This window comes from Diospyros lotus, chromosome 1, assembly GCF_014633365.1.
Source record: "Diospyros lotus cultivar Yz01 chromosome 1, ASM1463336v1, whole genome shotgun sequence".
Lineage (NCBI taxonomy): Eukaryota > Viridiplantae > Streptophyta > Magnoliopsida > Ericales > Ebenaceae > Diospyros > Diospyros lotus.
In genome coordinates this window covers 38,797,139-38,819,355 of record NC_068338.1, presented here as the reverse complement: position 1 = coordinate 38,819,355, position 22,217 = coordinate 38,797,139, and the positions used below count along the sequence as shown (strand labels likewise).

General features: G+C 38.4%; 2 protein-coding genes across 6 annotated transcripts in view; both read right to left on the bottom strand.

Moving 5' to 3' along the window:
• Nucleotides 1-483: 483 nt before the first annotated feature.
• Nucleotides 484-4,775, bottom strand: LOC127791954 (protein WHAT'S THIS FACTOR 9, mitochondrial). Of its 2 annotated transcripts, none has more exons than XM_052322188.1 (2): nucleotides 2,501-4,775; nucleotides 484-1,641 (listed from the first exon to the last, which is right to left on the bottom strand). In XM_052322188.1, exon 1 carries the CDS (start codon nucleotides 3,979-3,981, stop codon nucleotides 2,731-2,733), a length of 1,251 nt encoding a protein of 416 aa, XP_052178148.1. In that variant the 5' UTR covers nucleotides 3,982-4,775; the 3' UTR covers nucleotides 484-1,641; nucleotides 2,501-2,730. The 2 variants fall into 2 exon arrangements, with proteins under 2 accessions (XP_052178148.1, XP_052178157.1); XM_052322197.1 differs by lacking the exon at nucleotides 484-1,641 and adding an exon at nucleotides 1,666-1,779.
• A 1,525-nt stretch (nucleotides 4,776-6,300) lies between these two features.
• Nucleotides 6,301-22,217, bottom strand: part of LOC127800473 (protein LONG AFTER FAR-RED 3) — a 29,070-nt gene continuing 13,153 nt past the window's right edge. Inside the window, exons 9-15 of one of the 4 annotated variants that reach the window (XM_052335093.1) lie at nucleotides 12,186-12,293; nucleotides 10,909-11,004; nucleotides 10,725-10,823; nucleotides 10,506-10,580; nucleotides 9,398-9,529; nucleotides 9,203-9,318; nucleotides 6,301-6,710 (exon numbers count right to left, since the gene is read on the bottom strand). In XM_052335093.1, the coding sequence (XP_052191053.1) occupies nucleotides 6,536-6,710; nucleotides 9,203-9,318; nucleotides 9,398-9,529; nucleotides 10,506-10,580; nucleotides 10,725-10,823; nucleotides 10,909-11,004; nucleotides 12,186-12,293 (801 nt within the window). In that variant the 3' untranslated portion in view covers nucleotides 6,301-6,535. Of the gene's footprint in view, nucleotides 6,711-9,202; nucleotides 9,319-9,395; nucleotides 9,530-9,750; nucleotides 9,908-10,505; nucleotides 10,581-10,724; nucleotides 10,824-10,908; nucleotides 11,005-12,185; nucleotides 12,294-22,217 lie in introns of those variants that run through there. The other 3 variants (XM_052335101.1, XM_052335117.1, XM_052335110.1) reach the window with 3 other exon arrangements.

Genomic DNA, 22,217 nt, shown 5'->3' with positions numbered 1-22,217 from the left:
TATATGGTCTTAACAAAGAAAACACTGCTAGAAAGGTTCCATTAGCATCACTAAGAACAATTAACTTTGCCTCACATAGCCTCACCACCCACAAGCTACTTTGCTAGAAAAGTTCCCATTAGCTCGCCTTCCTCGTGCTGGTGGCCGGCGACAGCGTCAATTGGGGTCGGCGGCCTGCGATAGCAGCGGCGTGGGCATGGAAGGCGAGCGACCGACAAACTTTCCAGGAATCATCTGCCAGGATTATCATTTTAAAGTCGTCAATGGCCTATCCAAGTAGAATTAGCAACTAAGAACCATATGCATACAGAAGAGCTTAAAGTTACTGCCAGCTGGGAACGTCAATGGCATGAAATGACTAATATCTTGGGTACAAAAGGTGAAATTTCTCACTTTAAGGGTCCCCTATACACTGCCTCACGCACGTGAGAGGTTAATTACGGTACATAACAACGCACCAGGTAAGAGGCGCAGTGCATGGTGCCCACAAGAAGCCACCCCACAGAAGGCTGAAACTCCCACACTGCGGCTGCCATGACTCGAATCTGCATCATTGGGTATAATTTGCTACTTGAAAACCAACCGTGCTACGCACGTGGGGGCGAAATGACTAATATCTAAACAGAAACAAAGAGGTGCTGCACTGCAACACAGCTTATCCATACAGTTGACAGTGTGTATGCACAAAATGTACAAATTCTGGCGTATCCTAAGTACTAAGCAGTAAACGGTTTCTCCTGAAAATCCTTCAAAGTACTGGAAGTAAACTGAAGCAGGGAAACGCGTCTTATAAATAAAATATATACATTTCGTGATGTTTAAAACATAAAATAACATCTTGAATGCTCCAAAACTAATATAAACAATGCATAAATATTATCTAATTATCCATATATATGTATATGCATTATGGTTATTAATGCAATACCAACTTCTGATGAACAACCGAGGAGTTTATTATCTTGAATAACTGCGGTGCCTTCACCGGAGAGGTTGACCGCCAGCGGCTACCACTAGCCATATCCGTTGGTAATTTGGTAATGTAGAGAGAGAGAGATAGAGAGAGAGAAAGTGGAGTGCTTTCTTCGTCTCCACCAGCACGAGGAAGGCGAGCGAGCGACACAATCGCTTGCCTCCCACACCGCCGGTGACCAAATCTGCCACCCACACCGCTGCTATCGCCGGCCTGCCGCTGCCCACCCACATCTGCTGCCCGCGACCGCTAGCCTCCCATGCCGCCGGCCAGCTCTGCCGGCCCAGTTATGTGATAGGGTTTTAACCAAGCGCATGTAAGTCACAAGCACGCATTTGAGATTTCATGTGTGTAATAGGATCAAAATTAGAACTTCAGAGGCATGATAGGTCCCCATTCAATTTCAGGGGCACAAATAGCTATTAGGCATAACTTGGAGGGCATGTTTATGCCTTATGCCAAAATTAAATTATTTGTTCCGATTACAAAAGAAAAGAATAATGATGCAGCAACCGAGGGGAGGGGAGGCCAAAATGGGCAGCCCAGAGGACGAGGCTGTATTGTATCATTACTCTCTCCAAAGCCATCCTGTGTAAACAACATTTACTTCAATTAGACCGCAGGTGCCAAGCAAAGGCATTCCCCAGGGTGCTCTGCTGCAACTTGCCCTGTTTCATTAGGGAAACCCCCATTAAAGTTGAAACTCACCTTACTTTTAAGAAGAAATAAACTGCAATAATAATTTCTCATGACGTAAAGTTGGAAGCTACTGAAGTCCAACATCTGAGCAGTTGCAGCAACAGAATCTTGTTAAGTAGCAAAAATCAAATTTAGGACACTATAAAATGTGCAGAATAGGCAATATGTCCCCATCATCCACATTATTTACCCCCCAACACCTACTACATATGCACAACAGTAGCTGAACTTATCATGGTTTGACCTTGAGTCAATTTATTCCAGCGTGCAGCCTAAGCCTGCTACGCATCCTTCAAAGAGTACATGGCTAGAAGGGTTAAAAAAACCAGAGAATTTTCCTTCTATTGTCACTGGGAATATTGCAAATGCCCACCAGAAATAACTTGAAAAAAAAAATAACAAAAAAGCAACTTAAATTGGAGAAACCGTCGTGAATTTTGAAAAGAAATAGGACACTGCTATTCTAGTTATAAAACATGGGGACACAAGTTATATTTTGAATTCACCATGTTATATGGATGCAATATACAGATGATTCAACAAATTAGTGCAAAACACAGCATTATATTGCCATATCAAAGGCTCAAATTATCAAAACTTACTATACATATACAGAAATATATCAGAGGCTACACACACCTAAAAAAAATGCAAGGATAATTCCTAGAATTAATCTGACAACATGACAGCAAATCAAGGACATAGACCTGTACAATTATCAATTGAACTGCATAGACACGGAATTCACGTTGCATATATATGTAAACAGCTGCATATGATATTGTATATGTTATGATTTCCATGAGTAACATGATCAGAGAGACTTACTGATTGATAACCACTAGGAGCATGATATATCCATCCCATATTTGTTGGCAAATCAGTGTCAGCATAGATGACACAACATTTCCATGACATTAGCTAGCAAATGAATGTCAACATGTTTTGTTAAATTCAGTCCAAAGACATTAATATCATTTCATCGATCTTGATGCTCGACTAGTCCCACTTCAATGGAACTTAAGATGCCTGGTTCATATGTTATAAGAATGTCACATCTACATAGAACCTTCTGCCATTTCAGTTCTGTTCTCTTCTTCATAATCCAAGTCCAATGGTGGACGCAAGTTTCCATGGTCATTGGACTGATTATTCACCCTTTTACTTTTCAAAATAACCTCAGATTCCTTCATCAGACTAATGTACCTTTTTCTCACCCTTGACAGAGGATGAGCCTCTGTAGATGACTTATCAGAGTAAGCTTCTTTCAATATTGCTGTGCAAGTCTTGTTCCTCAAAGACAAATAAAAGATATATGGATGCCGCTCAAATGCCTTGTGCATTTTCTGGGGCAATCTCAGGAATTTCCGGAGGCAGAGGATCTTCTTCCTCTCAGCAGCATGCTCAACGAAGAGACTGAGCAGCTCGTGAAGTACACCCACAACCCTTTTTTCTGCAATATCACCATCCGGATGCAAACCCAAATCATTCTCATACGGTGACACATATGGAAGGCTCTGAAACTCATCCAACCAATTCAAAATCTTCTGCTTCAACCTCAAACCCTTGGACCGAAAAAGGGGAAATCCAATTGCCTCCCTTGGACCTCCACCATATCCACCTCTCTTAATCGCATTTTTCTGCATTACTGAAAAAACTTTTTCTTCACTCTCTACAGCCAATCCCTTCAACCCATCTTCCATCTCCACAACCCTGAAACACCCATCATCAAGATTCCTTTCCGGGTCTTGCAGAAACTCATCTGGCAAGCCCAGATACCATTGCATCCCCTGAATTATCTTCAATGGCAGCCTCCTCTCACCACTCATCAACACCAATTTCTTCAGCCTCACTTGAAGATCAGCCTTGCAGCCTTCATAAACCTCACATTCCTCTCTATCAAGCTGGACAGCTTCTGCAGTCAGCCTAAACCACGGCAGATTGTAATTGGGTCCAGTAAACTCCTCGAAAACAGATGGGTATTGCCTAAGGAACCTAGCAACCTTCATGGCCGAGGGTAACCCTAATTCTTTGCCTCTCTTTGACACGGCAGAGATGGGGATGCATCCACTGGGGGCGGCCGTGATACAGTTCTTGAGAGCGATTAAGGGCTTGAGTTCGATGGATTTGTGGATGGACTCAATCGAGTCATAGAAGGGGTCTTTCTTCCATTTCATGTACACATCCACATAGCTACAGTTCTGGGTGTACACATAATAAGCAGGAGATTTAGAAAAGGAAAAAACCGATGGTCGAGAAGAAAATAGTAACTTCCTGGGGTTTGATCGATTCAACTTGAACAAGAACATCGTTCTTCAGGGGATGAACCCAACTCTGCCAAGTCCTTCAATCATCAAAACCCCCAAACACCAATTTCTCAGATTTGGAAAGAAACAGAAACCTGCAACTCAAACCTTAATACTCCCAAGGAACACTACCACAATGCGAGACAGAAAAACAAGTAACAAAAAGCAGTGAAGAAAGAGGAGACAGAGACCGCCCAAATCACCAGAGGCAGAAGCAAGAGATATAAGAAAGCTTCGCGGCGGCGGCGACGGTAACGAGGCTTCCTCTTTGTGGTGTCGTTCTGCAAAAGCCAGGCTTCTTCACTTGGGCTTCCAGACGAAGTAGGGTTTTTGCCAGGGTTTAGATTCCACATTATAGAACATCCTGAATTATCTCCAGCAGCCTCTTCTCCAGCTCGCCAAAGCTATCTTTGGCGAGATTCTCCAGAAATCTCGCTGCAGCAGTGCTCGCTATCGTCAGTTCGCCTCGTCAAATTTTTGACAACCTTGAAATGCCTCGCCACTTTTGGCGATCAGATTCTTCTCGCCATCTCTCCCTCATCCCCCAACTGCCATCAGCGCGCTTCCCCCCACGGCCATCAACGGAGAAGAGAAGAGAAGAGAAGGATCGGCCGGAGAAGAGGACGAAATCGGCCGAACCCGAGTCCAGATCGAGCAGCGGCGACTCCAGATCAAGCGGCGGCGACTAGCTGCGGCGGCGGCGTCCTCTTCGGCAACGGCGAGGAGCAGATCAGCCGTTGGATGAGTAGTTTTGGGATGTTTTTGATTTTGGGAGAAGATCAGTCGGTGAATTTGGAATTTTTTATTTTTTTATATTTTGTGAGTGATGGTGTGTGCATTTGATTATTTTATATATTTAATTATTAATTTTGTATATATATATATATTTATATGATTATTTTGTATATTTAATTATTAATTTGTGAATTTAATTATTAATTATATATATTAAAATAAATAAAATTAAAATTTATTAATAAATAAATAAAATAAGAAGTCAAATAGAGAGAATAATAGAGTAGATACAATTTTTGAAATAAAATTAAGATAAAGAGTGAATTATTTATAATATAATAAAAATTAAAATAGACAGATCCTTGAAAATAGCCATCTAAAAATATTTACATATTATAAAAGAAACTAATAAGCAAAATCTTCTCTAAAATTATTTTTATTATTTTTTATCATTTTATTATGCTTTTGTATATTTGTCGTTTAATTTTTAATGTTATAAAATCTAAAATTCTTGGCGACCACTATATTAGGGGGCGTTTGATATGGGAAAAATTTTTAGATTCTTGGGACTTATGATTTATGATAATGTTTTTAAGAATCTTCAATCTCATGATTTATGCAATTTTATGTTTAGTTAAATTTAAATATTTTTAAGAATGTTGAATATTTTTTTTTAGAAATCTTACATTTTTATATTTGGTTTAAATGTAATATTTTTAAAAATTCATATTTTTTTTTCAAAATTACCCTTATTTATTTTTTTGTTTAAAATTGATAGAATTCTTTCTAATATATAAAATATTAGAACCCGCAAAAGAAGTTAAAAAAATCATTTTTTTACACATTATGTTTATGTATTTATATATATGCATAATATATATATTTATAAGAAGCAAGTTATGATAAAAATAATCTTGAAAGGGCTACGAAGTTATTAAAGAATAAAAGGTATTTTAAATTTTTTATTTGTTAAAAACTTTTTCAAGTGCATAGAAATATAAGATTCCCAACCCTCACAATTTTTTTTTATAAAAAGTTAATTAAAAATAAATTTGAGAATATTATTTTTTCATATTTTTTTAAAAAATTGTATCAAATATAAAAATATAAATTCCTAACTTAACATTTTCAAGATCTGTAAACTTCTCTCGAAACACCATAATCTAGAAACAATGGCAAAGAAAATAGTAATTTTATATGGAAAATATAAAATATAGTTATGAAATATAATAATGCCATATAAATAATTTAAAGAATATTAATTAGAGTAAAATATCATCTCTATATTTTTTGTTCGTGAAGTAAAACATTCATCCAAATAAACTCAAAAAAATAAAATCATCATTTATTGTGTAAAAGTCTAAAAAAAATGCTTCCCTAAAAATAATGACAAAAATAAATCACTTTCCCTGCCATTCCATTGAAAGCTCATTGCGATGCAAACTTTGAGCCCCAATCTGCAGATCGTAGCTAGGCTATGTACGTATTTTCACCTACCTTTTCAATTAAAATTGTCTCAGAAAATTATTAAAAGCTTAATTTTGATCCAACTTTTCTCAGTTTCACAGTTAGTGCCAAACTCGAATAAAGCAAGCAAAACTTGTGCTAAATAACCCGCACGTGGTCAAATCGTTAGCTAATTTTTTTTACATAAACTAAGGCTTGTATTTCAAGAGGGATAGGATAGAAAAGAAAGATGCAAAGTCCTCTTGAATATTACTGTCAACCTGGTCACTTTCTCCTACAGCACAATCTTTTAAATCCCCTCCTGCATGAGAATTTTATTTATGTTTACATCTGATCTGAGAGCAGGGATTTCAGTTCAGTGATAAGCTCTTGTGCCACTAACATATGTTGCCCTCACAGATGCAGACCCCTGTGCCATGAACTCATCCCAGGAATCAGCAGACAGCACAACAAAATCTGCAAATTTTCCGGGAGATAATGATCCGATATCCTTGTCAAGGAAGCAAGCCCGAGCAGCTGAGATCGTGTACCTGCCATTTGCAAGGTTCATATTAGCCACAGTTGAGGATTGAAATTACATAGAAACTGATGGAAGATGGTAAGGAATCAGATGATGTTTGAGTTTGAATTTTGAAATGCTAAACAAAACATCCCTTGTAACCATTAGCCATTCCAGTTTTGTGAATGAATATCGCAGAATAGTCTCCTGGCACATGGTGCAGGTTATGTTGGGAGCACAAAACCATTTCTTTTCAAATGAGAACATCACTACTAATTACATTGTATAATGATGCAAAACAGCATATTGTATAATTACAGTATAAATGGCATTCCAGTTTTGTTGATGAATATTGCAAAATAGTCTCCTGGCACATTGTGCCAATGATTTTTGGGAACTCAAGCCATTTCTTTTTGAAAGAGGCCCCAACAAATAATTGCAGCATAAAAATGTCAACAACTACCTTACAAATAAAAAAATGATTTCGAGAAGGTAGAACTGCTTGAATGTTCTATTACAAGTAAAAAAAAAAAAAATTAGGACCTGATCAGTAGGATTACCAGTAGTAGATATTGCACCATCTGATTATATCAATTATTCTAGATCTGCTCGCAAATACCTAATATATCACCCTAAAAAATAAAATAAAATATAGGGGAAAAAAAGGGAAGCAAGAACAATAATACATTTAAAAAAATGTACCAGCACATTTCAAATGATCCCAGCAACCTGAGCTGGCACTAGAAAACAAGCACCAGCACTTGATTAACATTTGCGGACAATGATGCAAGGTTTCCTTTTTGCCTTAATCCCACTAGATGGGGTTAACTGTACAAATTCTAATTTGCCAACCATCTGATTCATCTCTATCCATGATTAAATCATTTGTAAGGCTATTATATCCCATTGTTATGCCTAAGAGTTCTCCACCTTCTGTTTTGGTTTTCTTCTAACTCTTTTACTACAAACTTTTTCAATCTATTTAGTATCTGCACCTATAGATATTCACCTCACATATTCAAACCATCTAAAACACATACTGTACATCTTATTTTCAATAAACACCACTCTTAACTTTATTATGCATAATATCGTTTCTAATTGTCTTCTCTTGTGTGATATTGCACATCCATCATAATATCATTAACTCAGTTACATGGCTTAAACCCACATTTTGAACATCTTGGTACTCAAATGCCTAATATTTCAAGTCATGCATAAGAACTGGTCTTGTAGTTGTATAAAAAAAATTTCATTCTAGTTTTTTTTTTTCTTTAAAGAAATTATAATAGAGTAAAATGCTGGAAACCCTCCAACACTTTACCCATCAAACCAGAATTCTGTAAGTAATGTCCTCAACAATTTCTCCTTTTTGAACAATTGCCCTGAGATGTCTGAACTAATACTTTATTGGAATAATTTGATTTTCAAATCTTACCATAACATCCCCAATTTACGTTCCACATATAATTAATTTTTGATACACTCATTTTGAACCATTTGGATTCCAAGGGATCCTCCCATAAAGTGTAATATTCATTTATGCTTTTGTCTCATCTACCAAGACAATATCATCTGTAAGTAACATACACCAAGACACCACTTATTGAATATTTTTAGTGAGTTCATCTATTACTAGAGCATAGAGATAAGGCTTCAATGCAGATCGTTAGTATAATCCCATGGCAATTGAACCTCCAAGAGTCCTAACATGTATTTTGCTTTGCTATACATGTTTTTAAGAATCTGTATAGGAGTAACCCTCTTCCCAAAATCCTTTTGCAAGATTTTTTGGGATGGAACTTTGTCATAGACAATTTTAAGTCTATAAACATCATGTTTATTTCTAAACCTTTTTATCAAACATGTCAACGAGTGGATAGTTTTCATTGTTGACCAACTGGGCATGAAGCCAAATTAATTTTTGGAGACATTGGTTCCACTTTTTAACCTTTGCTAAATCACCTCCCTCAAAAAGTTTCATGATATAGCTTATTAGCTTATCCCTCTATAATTTAAGACACCTCATTTCTTCTTGTAAATGAATACTAGAACTTTCTCTACTTGTCAAAAATTCTTTTCAATTTAAAGATCACGTTAGTAATTTTGTTTCACTATAAAATACTATCTTCTATGATGTATTTGTATGCTTCTATTGAGATATTACCAATTCAACCTTTTTACCATTTTTCAATTTTTTTATAACTTGCTTCGCTACTTTCAAACAAGATACATCTATACTACACAAAATTTGTATCTTTTCAGAATTACTATGACGTCCCACTGTCATATTTGTTTCTCCACATTTATTAAATACCTTGATCCTTCCATCTTTCCTTGATTGCACCCTCATTTAATAACACCTAGTTTTTGTTTTTTATGCACTGTATTTGGTTCAAATTACTCATTTCTCAAACACTCTACATGTGAATTTCTTAAATTCCTATATACATAAGAGATTGCCAAATAATGAAAGCTTATAAATTTGAGCTCAAAAATAGAAGAATTTCATGTGTTCCTTACGCATTTAATGCATCAATCAGATTGATACACTCTGATGAAATCCATGCACTCTCCCAACCAGGGGGAATTCTGTCTATAGCTGTCTTTACACTGCTCAAAGGATTAATATCTGCAACCTGAAAAGGTACAACAATTGTTAATTATCCAAAACTCAACAAAGTACAAATATGATAGAGTGAGTCTAAAATTTCTCACTGGCCAATCAGAACCAAATGCCAACTGAGCTTTGTTAGCTAAGAGTGAGTGAAATAGATAAGATCCCTTCTGAGCCCTTTCTGGCCCCAGCTTTCTTTCTGCCGAATCAGCATCATCCAGCAAGTGATCTGGCTGTTAACAGCGGAGATTCAGTTATCAACTAAAACAAAAATATCTTCACAGAGAGTAAGAAATGAATTGAAGATTCATGAGGCAATAAATCATAGAGTAGAAGGATAGCATTTTTGTTCAAATGGTTCAATATGGTAGAAGGATAGGCATGGAAGATCCATCAATCATATAGTAGAAGGATAGCTGGAGTTGGCCAACACTTGATTGTAGGAAGAACTTACTCAACAGTATCTAGCAGTTCATCAACAATCGACTTTGGCATATACTGTCCAAGTGTAATGGTGACAATCGATTGATGGATCCACTGCCCAAGCAGGGGAAAAAGTCTGGGTAACCTGCTGAACCATATTTTGAAGGGCTAGACAAGGAGATAATCAGCTGCATTTTGGACATGTTGTGGGGATTATTAGTGAAAGGATTCGAATGATATAAACATTTTTAATTTTTGGCCAAGGCCTATGAAAGTGGGATAGTGGCCAATTAAGTGATTAAGAGTAATTAAGTGGAATTAATGTACACTCCAGCAAACTCCAGCTGATCCTCCATGGGTTCCAGAATAGTCTAGGAGGTGGTGAGATGTCCCTTAGCTTGCTGAAGCACGCATTAAGGTATCAACCAAAGGGAGTGACAGCAAGCGGTGCTATGTGGCAGCCATTTGGGTTGCCACCCATCAGCAGCTTCAGCTGCTTGGGAGTGCCTATAAATAGGACTCTGGTAATGGTGTTAAAGCACAATGAGGTAGAGAGAAGTTCATACAAGGGAGTGGAAGAAGGGGGAAAATGGCGGGAAAGAAAAGGACAACACAACTGTATGAAACACTACTTGCATCTAGTGTTTCATACAATGAGGTCAAGTCATAAGTGTGCCCAGCAAATTGTGAAATGAAAGTTATGGTTGAGAAAAGGACTACACAATTGATTTTGGGGTCATTTACAAATATTCATCAAAGCTAATCCACAGTGGGAGCTTAAAGCACCTGCACTGAAGCAACAATTCCTTCTTCACCGAAACGGACAGCTGTTCCTGGTGCCAAATGCTGAGCATGCTCAATCTGCAAGTTTTTATTCCAATCAAGAAGGCAACATTTTTCTGCTAAACAAATTCAGAAAATGGTAGAATCTATGCTTGATTCTATCTTGTGTTAATTAATGTTAGGTTTCAGTTGAATATCTTCATCTTTAAGCATATAATTCACCCTGAATCTCCGGTCCCTCATTCCATTTGTAGAAACCACTGACTTGTACATGTCCAGGACCAAGTCATTTGCTCTATCACCTATAGCATGAATGGCAACCTGGAACACAGATTCAAAGTCATTGATCACAGTAGTGCATGGCTAAAACAATAAAAGCGGTGTACATAGCAGGGAAATGAAGCACCTGAAGCCCAGATTTGTCCGATGCAGCAGTAATGTTAAACAGGCTTTCAATATCCGTAACTTGTAGGCCATAGTTAGTAGGATCATCAACATATGGCTATGGGAACACAAACAATTTCATGGGTAAAAAGCACATTGAATAGTTGGCTAGTTGTGAAGGACAGGATAATAGTTCATAAATACAAGTAAGCATTCAGCAAACAATGTGCATGGAGACCTTCTATAGATAGTGAAGTGCAGTGCATTGGTACTATCAAATATTGAATCTCAAACAGCATCTTTTATGAATGGAGTTGACATATTAACATAGAGATTAGGCATCTCTCCCTGTTCCAGGTGGACTAGTGGTTAAATGCAATCATAGACCTAAACATGACTTTGATTCAGTTCCCCCCTCTACAAAGGGCAATAGGTGGTTTAGACCACTGAGCCGATAGTAAGGATCTAACCACTTCTGTTAGAACACAGACTAGCATTGTCATTTCTGGTAGTAAGGATCTTAAACAACATTTTTTTATGTGTGGAATTGGCACACTAACAAAGAATAGGCATCCATCATCCTTCCAGGTGGGCTAGTGGTGAAATTCAATCATTGACCTAAATATAACTTCAATTCAGTCCTTCCTCTACTAAGGGCAATGGATGGTTTAGACCAGTGAGCCGATAGTAAGGATTTAAGTACTTCTGTTGGACCACAGACTGTCATTGTCAATTTCCCATGCTACCCCCTTTTCTGTCAGAACAAAATAATTGAATAAAAAGGGGGGGACCCTAGTGCATAAGACTTCCTGCTTTCTGAGAATTGGGATAGGGTTGTATTTGTACACAATCTTCTCTTTGCTTTTTCAGAAAGAGGCTGCTTCTAGAACTCGAACCCATGACCTTCTAGTCACAAATAATTGAATAAGAAAAGAAAAAAGTGCACATATCCTGGTAGCCTTTTCCTTCCATTTTTTGAAAGTAAAAAAGAAAGTATATTTTTTACAATTTAAAACACAATAGAGTTGTTACAAATTCATTACAATATTTTGCTGATCAAAACAAAATTAAAATATTATAAGTTTGTAAGAAGTCTCAACCACTCAGTTAAGTGCCTTAAATGTAGTTTGAATTATTATCATTTCTATTTCACCAGCATATCTTCCAAGTCAAATGTTTTTCATATAAGAGTGGCAGTCTACAGACATTAATTCCAAAGATGCTTAAGAAGTGATTGTAGCATTCAGATCTCACATTTATGGTCCTTAACCAACTTGAGGGTTTATGCCTTATTCTCACCTCATGAAAGAGTGCACTATTAGATCCCAAAGATCCATCAGCAAAAGCCTTCACGCCACCTAAATAAAGCCATTGGCTCAGCTTATGACCTTTCTCCTGGATAAGATCCTACAAAGAAATTAAACCCCAAGACTGAAAACAATAATGATTCTGCAATGATAAATAAAATGGACGGGAAAGGCGGAAAAAAAAAAAAGACGTAATAAAAACACTATTGAAACCAATAGTCAAACATACTGAATTTTCGAAGTTTTAGGGTTTGAAAGTCTTGGCACAAATTTATGAACAAAATAATTTTGAGTCAGTAGAATTATAGAAACACATTAGGGTCAAATCGGGCAAAGTTCAAGGCATCAAGCACTATAAAAATCAAAATCAGAAGAAAAGGACACCATTTTTTAAAAGGTTTATAGGCAGTTTGAACTACATAGGACTCATTCAGATAGACAAAGAGAGGTCTGAACTGAGATAATTGGGTTTTGTTCTACCAACTCTTGGAGTCGTGTTAGAGAGAGATATTTGTACAAGCTTGAGAGATCTGCCTCCAAGAGGACAAAGACTTAGTTGTTCATCCCATCATATATTAGAGCTCCAGATCTTTAATGGATTTCAAAGACAAAAGAGGTGTTGTGGACTCACTACCAGTTAGCCTTGCATGAAGAAGGGTGATAGAAGATTTGATAAATAACTAGTGTAGGTAGTGGGGATTTGATTGACCTTTAAAGTTGTCTTATAGTGCAGAAACTTCAGATCACTGTGTAAGTTTTGTGGTTTTCCTCCAAGTTTTGAGGTTTCCACCTAAGGTCATATAAGGAGAATTTTAGGGACTAGGGCATAGAATCTTAAGAAACAAAGATAGAGAGAGAAACTTATGCGCTGAAGTTTATTAATTGTGAAAACAACACACTGAGAACACAGCATAAGCTGTATATGTATACATCCTTATAACCGACAAAGGAAACTACCACCTCGTATATAAACTTGCATAAACAACAACTCAACAGAAAATAACACACACCAATACTATCTTAATGTCACATTCTCTTCAACACTCCCCTTCAAATCATGCTTCTCCAGCAGCTCTTTAGGATATAGGCTTCTGTGAGACAAAGGTTTGTGAGATGCTTTTGTTTCAGTATAACTTTGTGCACCAGTGCTGACAGGAGTCCAAGTAAACCTGAGTTTACAACATGACGTTTGAAACCGGTCTCTAGGTAAACTCTTGGTGAGAATATCAGCTACCTGCTTAGATGTAGGGACATATCGAATTTCCACTTCACCCTTTTCAACCTTCTCCCTAACAAAATGCACATCAACACCACGTTTTGTTCTTGAGTAAAAAACAGGATTTTCAGCCATGCTTTTAGCTGCTAAATTATCACACCAAAGAACTGGAGTTGTAACATTTGGATAACCCAACTCCACAAACAAGGACTTAAGCCATAGAAGTTCCATCACTCCCAATGCAACAACTCTATACTCAGCCTCCCCTACTGAACATGCAACCACTGATTACTTTTTGGAGCCCCAAACAATAAGATTTTGACCAAGATACACACAAAACCCACTAGTACTCCTAGTGACCTTGCACCCAGCATGATCTGCATCAGTAAACACTGTCATATCCAAATTTTCAGGTGTAGAAGAGAAAAATAAACCAAGACCAGCTGTCCCCTTTATATATTGAAGCAAACTCTTGCAAGCTAACCAGTGTTGACTCTTAGGTTTGGCTGAAAGCTGACTCAACTTGTTATCAACAAAAACTATATCAGGTCTTGCATATGTCAAGTATTGTAGAGAGCCTAAAATTGTTCGATAAAGAGCTGGATTAGGAAGTTCTTTTCCATCATTTGTTAAAGAAATTCCAGCATTCATGGGAGTGTCACAAGCCCTACAGTCCTCCATACCAGCTTTCTATAAAAGATCCACAACATACTTGGTTTGTGTAAGATAAAGACCATCTTTATTCCGGTAGGCTTCAAACCCTAAGTGATGTAGAACAGTGTCGGGAATAGTAGTGATGAATAGTGCATGTGATGAACAGTGCACAGGGACGGAACAGTAATTACAGCATAATTCTATTTTAGATTATGTCTATTTTAGTCTTTTTCATGTTAGGGTATGCTATTATGATTGCTTGTTGCTAGGGTAGTATTTAAACTCTTTTTCTTTTCTTTTAGAGGCAGTTTTTTTCTAATAGAATTCTGGAAATTTCTTTAAACTTTCTGGTGGAATCCAGTTACCTTTGATTTCTTAGAGATTTAGCTTGAAATCTTTTCTTCTTGCTGTGTCAAGTGGTATTAGAGAACGGTTTCTCCGTCTCCATATCGTTGACTGCTATCTTTCTCCATCAAATCAACCATGGGTGATGAGATTGCTGCCATGAAGGCCAAAATTAATGCCCAAAACCAACGGATTGAATATCTGTCCACACAACTTGGAGAGATTCGCCAATTGCTGTTGCAGGTTGTTGAAAATAGCGAGGAAACGACGTTGGAAACCCTCCACCAGCCAACACTGGCAATCCGCAGCATCCTAACCAAAGGAATCACCGCGATATAAACGCCCATGGTGAGAGACAACGAGGAAACAATAGGCGACCTGCAATTGAAGACAATGAATCAAATTCCGGAGAGGATTTTGAGGATCCACCTCAATACCACAATTGTCAACACCGAGGCACTTGTGACGACTATCGGATTAAGACGGATATCCCTCCTTTCTCGAGAAACTTGAGGATTGAAGAGTTCCTTGACTGGATGGTGGAAGTTGAGCAATTTGTGGAAATTATGGAGGTCCCTGAGGAGAAAATCGTTAAGATGATAGCTTTTCGTTTGAAATCTGCAACTGTTGTTTGGTGGGATCAGTTGCAAAAAACTCGCCAGAGACAGGGAAAGAATAGGGTTCGAACTTAGAGGAAAATGAAACAGCTTATGATGGATCGGTTTTTACCCGCTGACTATGAGCAGATTTTATATCGCATGTATTTGGGATGCACACATGGCAACTGATCAGTGTCGGACTACACCCACGAGTTTATGAGACTAGCCGAGCGCAACAATTTGACCGAATCTGAAAATCAGAAAGTAGCCAGGTATATTAATGGACTGAAAATTGCTTTACAAGATAAAATTGGGTTGCAGAATCTTTAGACTTTACAGGAAGCCATTAACATGGCATTAAAGGCTGAGATGATTGGAGTTGAGAGAGCGGTGACCAACTATCGTAGGGCTGCCAGACCCTATTGAACAACCACTAAACAGTGCTATTGACAAAGGAAAAGCGACTGCTAGCTCATCTAGTTCCCAGAACAAGGCTAATACATAAGGAGGCAGCAACATATTTGCTAATAGAGGAGCAGGGCGAGTTCCACCTCAAAGGGAGAATCTGTATGCCAGGCCTTCAGTTGATATTTGCTACAGGTGTCAAAAATCTGGACATCGCTCCAATAACTGTCCAGAATGAAGGCAAACTAACTTGGTGGAGTGTGAGGAGTTTTCAGAGGTAGAAGAAGAGGTGGCGGATGAAGGTGAATATGATGGAGTAGAGTTTGCAGTTGAGGAAGGATTGGAGAGACTAAACTTGGTGCTGCAGCGAGTCCTTTTGTCACCAAAAGAAGAGGGACAGAGACATAACGTATTCCGTTCGCTTTGTTCCCTTAAGAATAAGTGTGCGAAGTGATTGTGGATAATGGAAGCTATGAGAACTTTGTATCAAAGAAATTAGTAAGTATGTTACAGTTACCAACTAAAAACCATCCCAATCCATATTCCCTTGGTTGGGTGAAGAGGGGACCTTTTGTTTAGGTTACTGAGACGTGTAAAGTACCGCTCTCCATTGGAAAACATTATAAGGATGAGTTGATATGTGATGTCATTGACATGGATGCATGCCATATTCTTTTGGGTCACCCTTGGCAGTTTGATGTTGACTCTACTTTTTAGGGACGTGACAATGTGGTGTTATTTATGTGGGACAGCTATAAGATCATCATGGCTCCTCTCAAACAGACGGGAAGTGCAAACAAACAAAGGTCAAAAAGTTTTCTTACTCTCACAAGCAACGAGCAAGAAATTGTAAATTTTGCAAGGCACTCTGACTGCATCGGCCTAGTAGTGGTAAAAGGGCTTATGGTGGTTGGGAAGGAAGGAGACATGATTCCAGTTGAAGTACATAAAATATTAAATGATTTTCAAGTTTTGATTTCAGACGAGCTCCCAAATGAATTGCCTCCTATGCGAGATATCCAGCACCAGATTGACCTCATGCCATGAGTAAGCCTTCCAAATTTGCCTCACTACAGAATGAGTCCGAAGGAGAATGAAATTTTGAGAGAGCAGATTGAAGACTTGTTGAAGAAGGGGTTTATCAGAGAGAGCATGAGTCTGTGTGCAGTTCCCATTGGTGCCTAAGAAAGAAGGGACTTGGCGCATGTGTGTTGACAGTCGCGCCATCAATAAAATAACTGTGAAGTACAGGTTCCCTATTCCACGACTTGAAGATATGCTGGATGTACTTTTGAGGTCTAGTATGTTTACAAAGATAGACCTTCATAGCAGTTACCACCAGATTCGAATCAAGCCAGGGGACGAGTGGAATATTGCATTCAAAAGTAAGGATGGGCTCTACGAATGGTTGGTAATACCCTTTGGGTTTACCAATGCTCCTAGCACCTTCATGAGATTAATGAATCAGGTACTTAGACCTTTCATTGGCTCTTTTGTTGTTGTGTATTTCGACGATATTCTCATTTACAACAAGAACAAAGGAGAGCATCTCACCCATTTGAGACAAGTCCTGGACGTGTTGAAAGAAAATCAGCTTTACATCAACCTGAAGAAGTGCACGTTTTGCACCAATAAACTCCTATTCTTAGGCTATGTGGTTGGTGAGGATGGTATACACGTGGATGAGGAGAAGACAAAAGCAATCCGAGATTGGCCGACTTCAAAATTAGTGTCCGATGTGAGAAGCTTCCATGGCTTAGCCACTTTCTATAGGTGATTTGTACGACATTTCAGCATCATAGTGGCACCACTCACTGAATGTCTGAAGAAAGGAAGATTCAGTTGAGGAGAGGAACAAGAGAAGAGCTTCGCCCTCATCAAGGAGAAGTTATGCACTGCCCCAATACTAGCCTTGCCAAGTTTTGACAAGGTATTCGAGGTTGAATGTGATGCTAGTGGCATAGGTGTTGGAGCAGTACTCTCTCAACTCAAGAAAAGAGACCTGTGGCTTTCTTTTCTGAAAAATTGAGTGAGGCCAGACATAAATGGAGCACTTATGATCAAGAATTCTATGCAGTTGTGAGAGCCTTGAAGATTGGGAACACTACCTTGTGCAGAAGGAATTTATGTTGTTCATTGATCACCACGCCTTAAAGTATATTAACAGCCAAAAACATATCAATAAGATGCATGCTAGGTGGGTAGCTTTTCTACAGAAATTTCCTTTTATGCTCAAACACAAATTTGGGAGTTCGATGGAAATTTCCTTTTATGGAAATTTCCTTTTATGCCCTCAGCCGAAGAGCCTCTCTATTAATCACACTTTCCTAGGAAATTGTGGGATTTGAATGCTTGAAGGAGTTGTATAGAGGTGATGATGATTTTGGGCAGATTTGGAGCAAGTGTGTGAATCACGAGCCTATGGCAGATTTCCATATCAACGATGGGTATTTGTTTAAGGGAAATCAGCTTTGTATTCCTACCTCTTCCTTGCGTGAGAAGTTGATTCGGGACCTACATGGTGGAGGTTTGAGCGAACATTTGGGGCATGACAAAACCATAGTTACTTTGGAGGAACGATATTACTGGCCTCAGTTGAAGAGGGATGTTGGCAACATAGTCTGAAAATGTTTTAAGTGCCAAACGACGAAGGGTCAGGCCCAAAATATAGGATTGCACATGCCACTTCCTGTTCCCGAAGGCATATGACAAGATCTCGCAATGGATTTTGTGTTGGGATTACCACGGACTCAAAGAGGAGTTGACTCAGTATTTGTGGTAGTCGATAGATTTTCCAAGATGGCGCACTTCATCGCTTGTCGGAAAACTTCTGATGCCTCAAATGTAGCCAAACTGTTTTTCAGGGAGGTTGTTCGTTTGCATGGGGTTCCCAAATCCATTACTTTTGACAGAGATACGAAATTTCTAAGGCACTTTTGGATTATATTATAAAAATTGTTTGAGATGAAATTAAATAGAAGCAGCACTGCCCATCCTCAAACAGATGGACAAACAAAGGTTACAAATCGTACACTTGGGAATATGATTCGAAGTGTGTGTGGAGACAAACCAAAACAGTGGGATTATGCATTAACTCAAATTGAGTTCGCGTATAACAGTGCAATTCACACAACTACATGTAGATCTCCATTTGCTAACGTGTATACCGAAGTTCCCCATCATGTTGTTGATTTGGCAAAGCTACCTAAGGGTAAGAGTAAGAATAAAGCTGCTAAACAGTTGGCTGAAGAAGTGTTGCTATTCATGATGAGGTAAGGCAAAAGCTGGAAAAGACTAATGCAAAGTATAAGACAACAGTTGATTCTCACCGTCGAAATAAGCAATTTCAGGAGGGCGATTCAGTGATGGTGTTCTTGAGGAAAGAGAGGTTTCTCGCTGGTACCTACAACAAGCTGAAGCCTCGAAAATATGGTCCTTTCAAGGTGCTTAAGCGAATTAACAACAATGCCTATATCCTTGATTTGTCAGCCTCCATGGGAATTTCTAATACCTTCAATGTGGAAAACTTGTATGAGTACCATGAAGATTCCGAACCCCTCTATCCAGAACATAACTCGGGGTCGAGTTCCTCGGAGGTGGAAGGGACTGATGTAGAATAGTGTCGAACAGTAGTGATGAACAGTACGATGAACAGTGCACATGAACGAAACAATAATTACAACATAATTCTATTTTAGATTATGTATATTTTAGTCTTTTTTTCATGTTAGGGTTTGCTATTATAATTGTTTGTTGCTAGGGTAGTATTTAAACTCTTTTTCTTTTCTTTTAGAGGCAATTTTTTTTTAATAGAATTCTGAAAATTTCTTTAAACTTTTTGGTGGAATCCAGTTCCCTTTGATTTCTTAGAGATTTCCCTTGAAATCTTTTCTTCTTGTTGCGTCACTAAGAAGTAATTGACAGCTCCTAGAGTTTTCAATGCAAACTGACGATCGAGATCATGAATACAAGCCTTAAGAGTAGCAGAACTAGAGCCAGTAAGAAGCATATCGTCTACATATACAAGCACAAACATCACATAATCATTTGTTCGCTTTATGAATAAAGAAGCATTAGAAATTGACCGAACAAACCCCCAGTTAAGTAAAGCTTCCTTTAGCTTATTATACCAAGCTCGAGGAGCTTGTTTCAACCCATATAAAGACTTTATTAACGGCAAACATGAGTTGGTTTGGAAACACTCACAAATTGACGCAGCGTGTAGCGCGAGTGTGAAGAAAACACACCAAAATAAACCCTTGAAAGAGCAAACTTCAATGGCCGAAGCTTGGCTTTCAAGAAGACGCAAAAACAAGACTGTTTTGCTAAGAAAACCCAAATAGGTTGCTGAAATTTGATTAAGAAAAACTTGATTACAAACTCTAGATCCTAGGCATATTTATAGTATTTGGCTAATCCAAATCCATCTAATATTTGGAAAACAAAATCCAACTAGAATTCTAATAGAAATAAATCCTAATCCAACATGAAGTAGAATCCTAAATCAAGTAGAAATATGAAATTGAATCCTAAATCAAGTAGAATTCTAAAAACTTAAGAAGTATTAAAATATTGTTCCGGCGTGGTCGAGTCGGCTTTGGGCCGGGTCTTGATTGGTGACCGCATCATTCACCTCCACTTGAGAAGAATTCGTCCTCGAATTATGATCTGGGTATGACAACTCAACGTCCGGCAAATACAAAGAAAGATCAGCAGCAACATTGAATGTTTTGGAAATACCCATATGATTTGGCAAATCCACAACATAAGCATTATCATTGATCTTCTTTGTAATCTTGTAAGGACCATACTTCTTTGGCTTGAGCTTGTTCTGTTGTCCTGTAGGAATCCGTTCCTTTTTCAAGAATATCATGACTTCATCTCCAACCGCAAATATCTTGTGCTTCCTATGCTTGTCAGCTGCTGCCTTGTACTTCTTATTCGCCTAGTGCAACTTTTGCCTGACCTCTTCCTGAACTGCTTGAACGTGTTCGGCTAAGTCACTGGCTGCAACACTGAAACCTGGTACCTTTGGCAATTTCACCAAATCCAATGCATGATTAGGAACTTTCATGTATACGATAGAGAATGGTGATCTTCCTGTTGAGCTATGCACGGCGTTGTTGTAGGCAAATTCCGCTTGAGCTATGACTAGGTCCCATTGTCTTGGCTTGTCTTTGCAAACACTGCGAATCAGATTTCCTAAGGTACGATTCACCACCTCTGTTTGTCCATCAGTCTGGGGATGTGCTGTGCTACTGAAATTCAAAGATGAATCGAACATTCTCCACAAGGTAATCCAGAAGTGACTCAAAAACCTTGTATCACGATCCGAAGTAATAGTTTTAGGGACTCCATGTAGTCTAACAATCTCCTTGAAAAACAGTTTGGCTGTAGCTACTGCATCTGCCGTCTTCTTGCATGGGAGAAAGTGCGTCATCTTGGAAAACCTGTCAACCACTACAAAAACAGAATCCATACCTCGTTGGGTTCGCGGTAGACCCAACACGAAATCCATAGACAAATCTTCCCAAATAGCATTGGGAACAGGCAATGGCATGTAAAGACCAGCGTTAGAAGAGTGCCCCTTAGCTGTTTGACATATATAACACCTCGCCACAATAATAGAAACATCTCTCCTTGCTCTTGGCCAATAATACCTTCCCATAACAGCTTCAATAGTCTTGTCTCTGCCAAGATGCCCTACTAAGCCACCACCATGCAAATCCCGAATAATTTTCTCACGAAGAGATGTGCAAGGGATGCACAACTGATTTCCCTTTATGAGAAACCCATCATGCACATAGAAATCTCCTGATGGTTGTTGAGACATGCATTGTTCCCACACATGTTTGAAATCCTCGTCTGTCGCATATAATTCTTTCAAGCACTCAAACCCAACAATCTCAACACTAAGGGTCTTGATCAAATCCACACGCCTACTCAAAGCGTCTGCCACTAGATTATGTTGTCCCGACTTATGTACAATTTTATATGGAAATTTATCAATAAAAGCAGACCATCTAGCATGCATATCACTCCTCAATTGCCTTTGGCTACTCAAGTACTTAAGAGCTTGGTGATCCGTGTAAAGAACAAATTCTTTGGCAATCAAGTAATGTTCCCATATCTTAAGAGCCCTCACTACTGCATAAAACTCCTTATCATAAGTAGACCACTTTCTTCTGGCTTCACACAACTTCTCATTGAAAAATGCAATTGGTCTCTTCTCTTGGGACAACACAGCACCTATACCCACTCCACTCGCATCACACTCAACCTCAAACAATTTGTCAAAGCTTGGCAAAGCTAAGACAGGAGCGGTACATAATTTATCTTTTATCAAGGTGAAACTTTGCTCTTGTTCTTCACCCCAATGGAACTTTCCTTTCTTTAAACACTCAATAATTGGAGCCACAATACTACTAAAGTGTTTGATAAACCGCCTATAGAAAGTTGCTAACCCATGGAAACTTCGCACATCACTGACATTTTTAGGAGTTGGCCACTCTCTAATAGCTCGCACTTTTTTCTCATCTACCTTTACGCCCTCTTTACTTATAACAAAGCCCAAGAACAACAAGCTCTCACTCATAAAAGTACACTTCTTCAAATTAGCATAAAGTTTGTTTTCCCCCAACACACTCAACACCTCTCGAATATGCCCCTCATGCTCATTAATAGACTTACTGTATATCAAAATATCATTAAAATACACCACAACGAATTTACCAATGAAAGGGCGTAATACTTGGTTCATTAGTCTCATGAAAGTGCTTGGTGCATTGGTTAGTCCAAAGGGCAT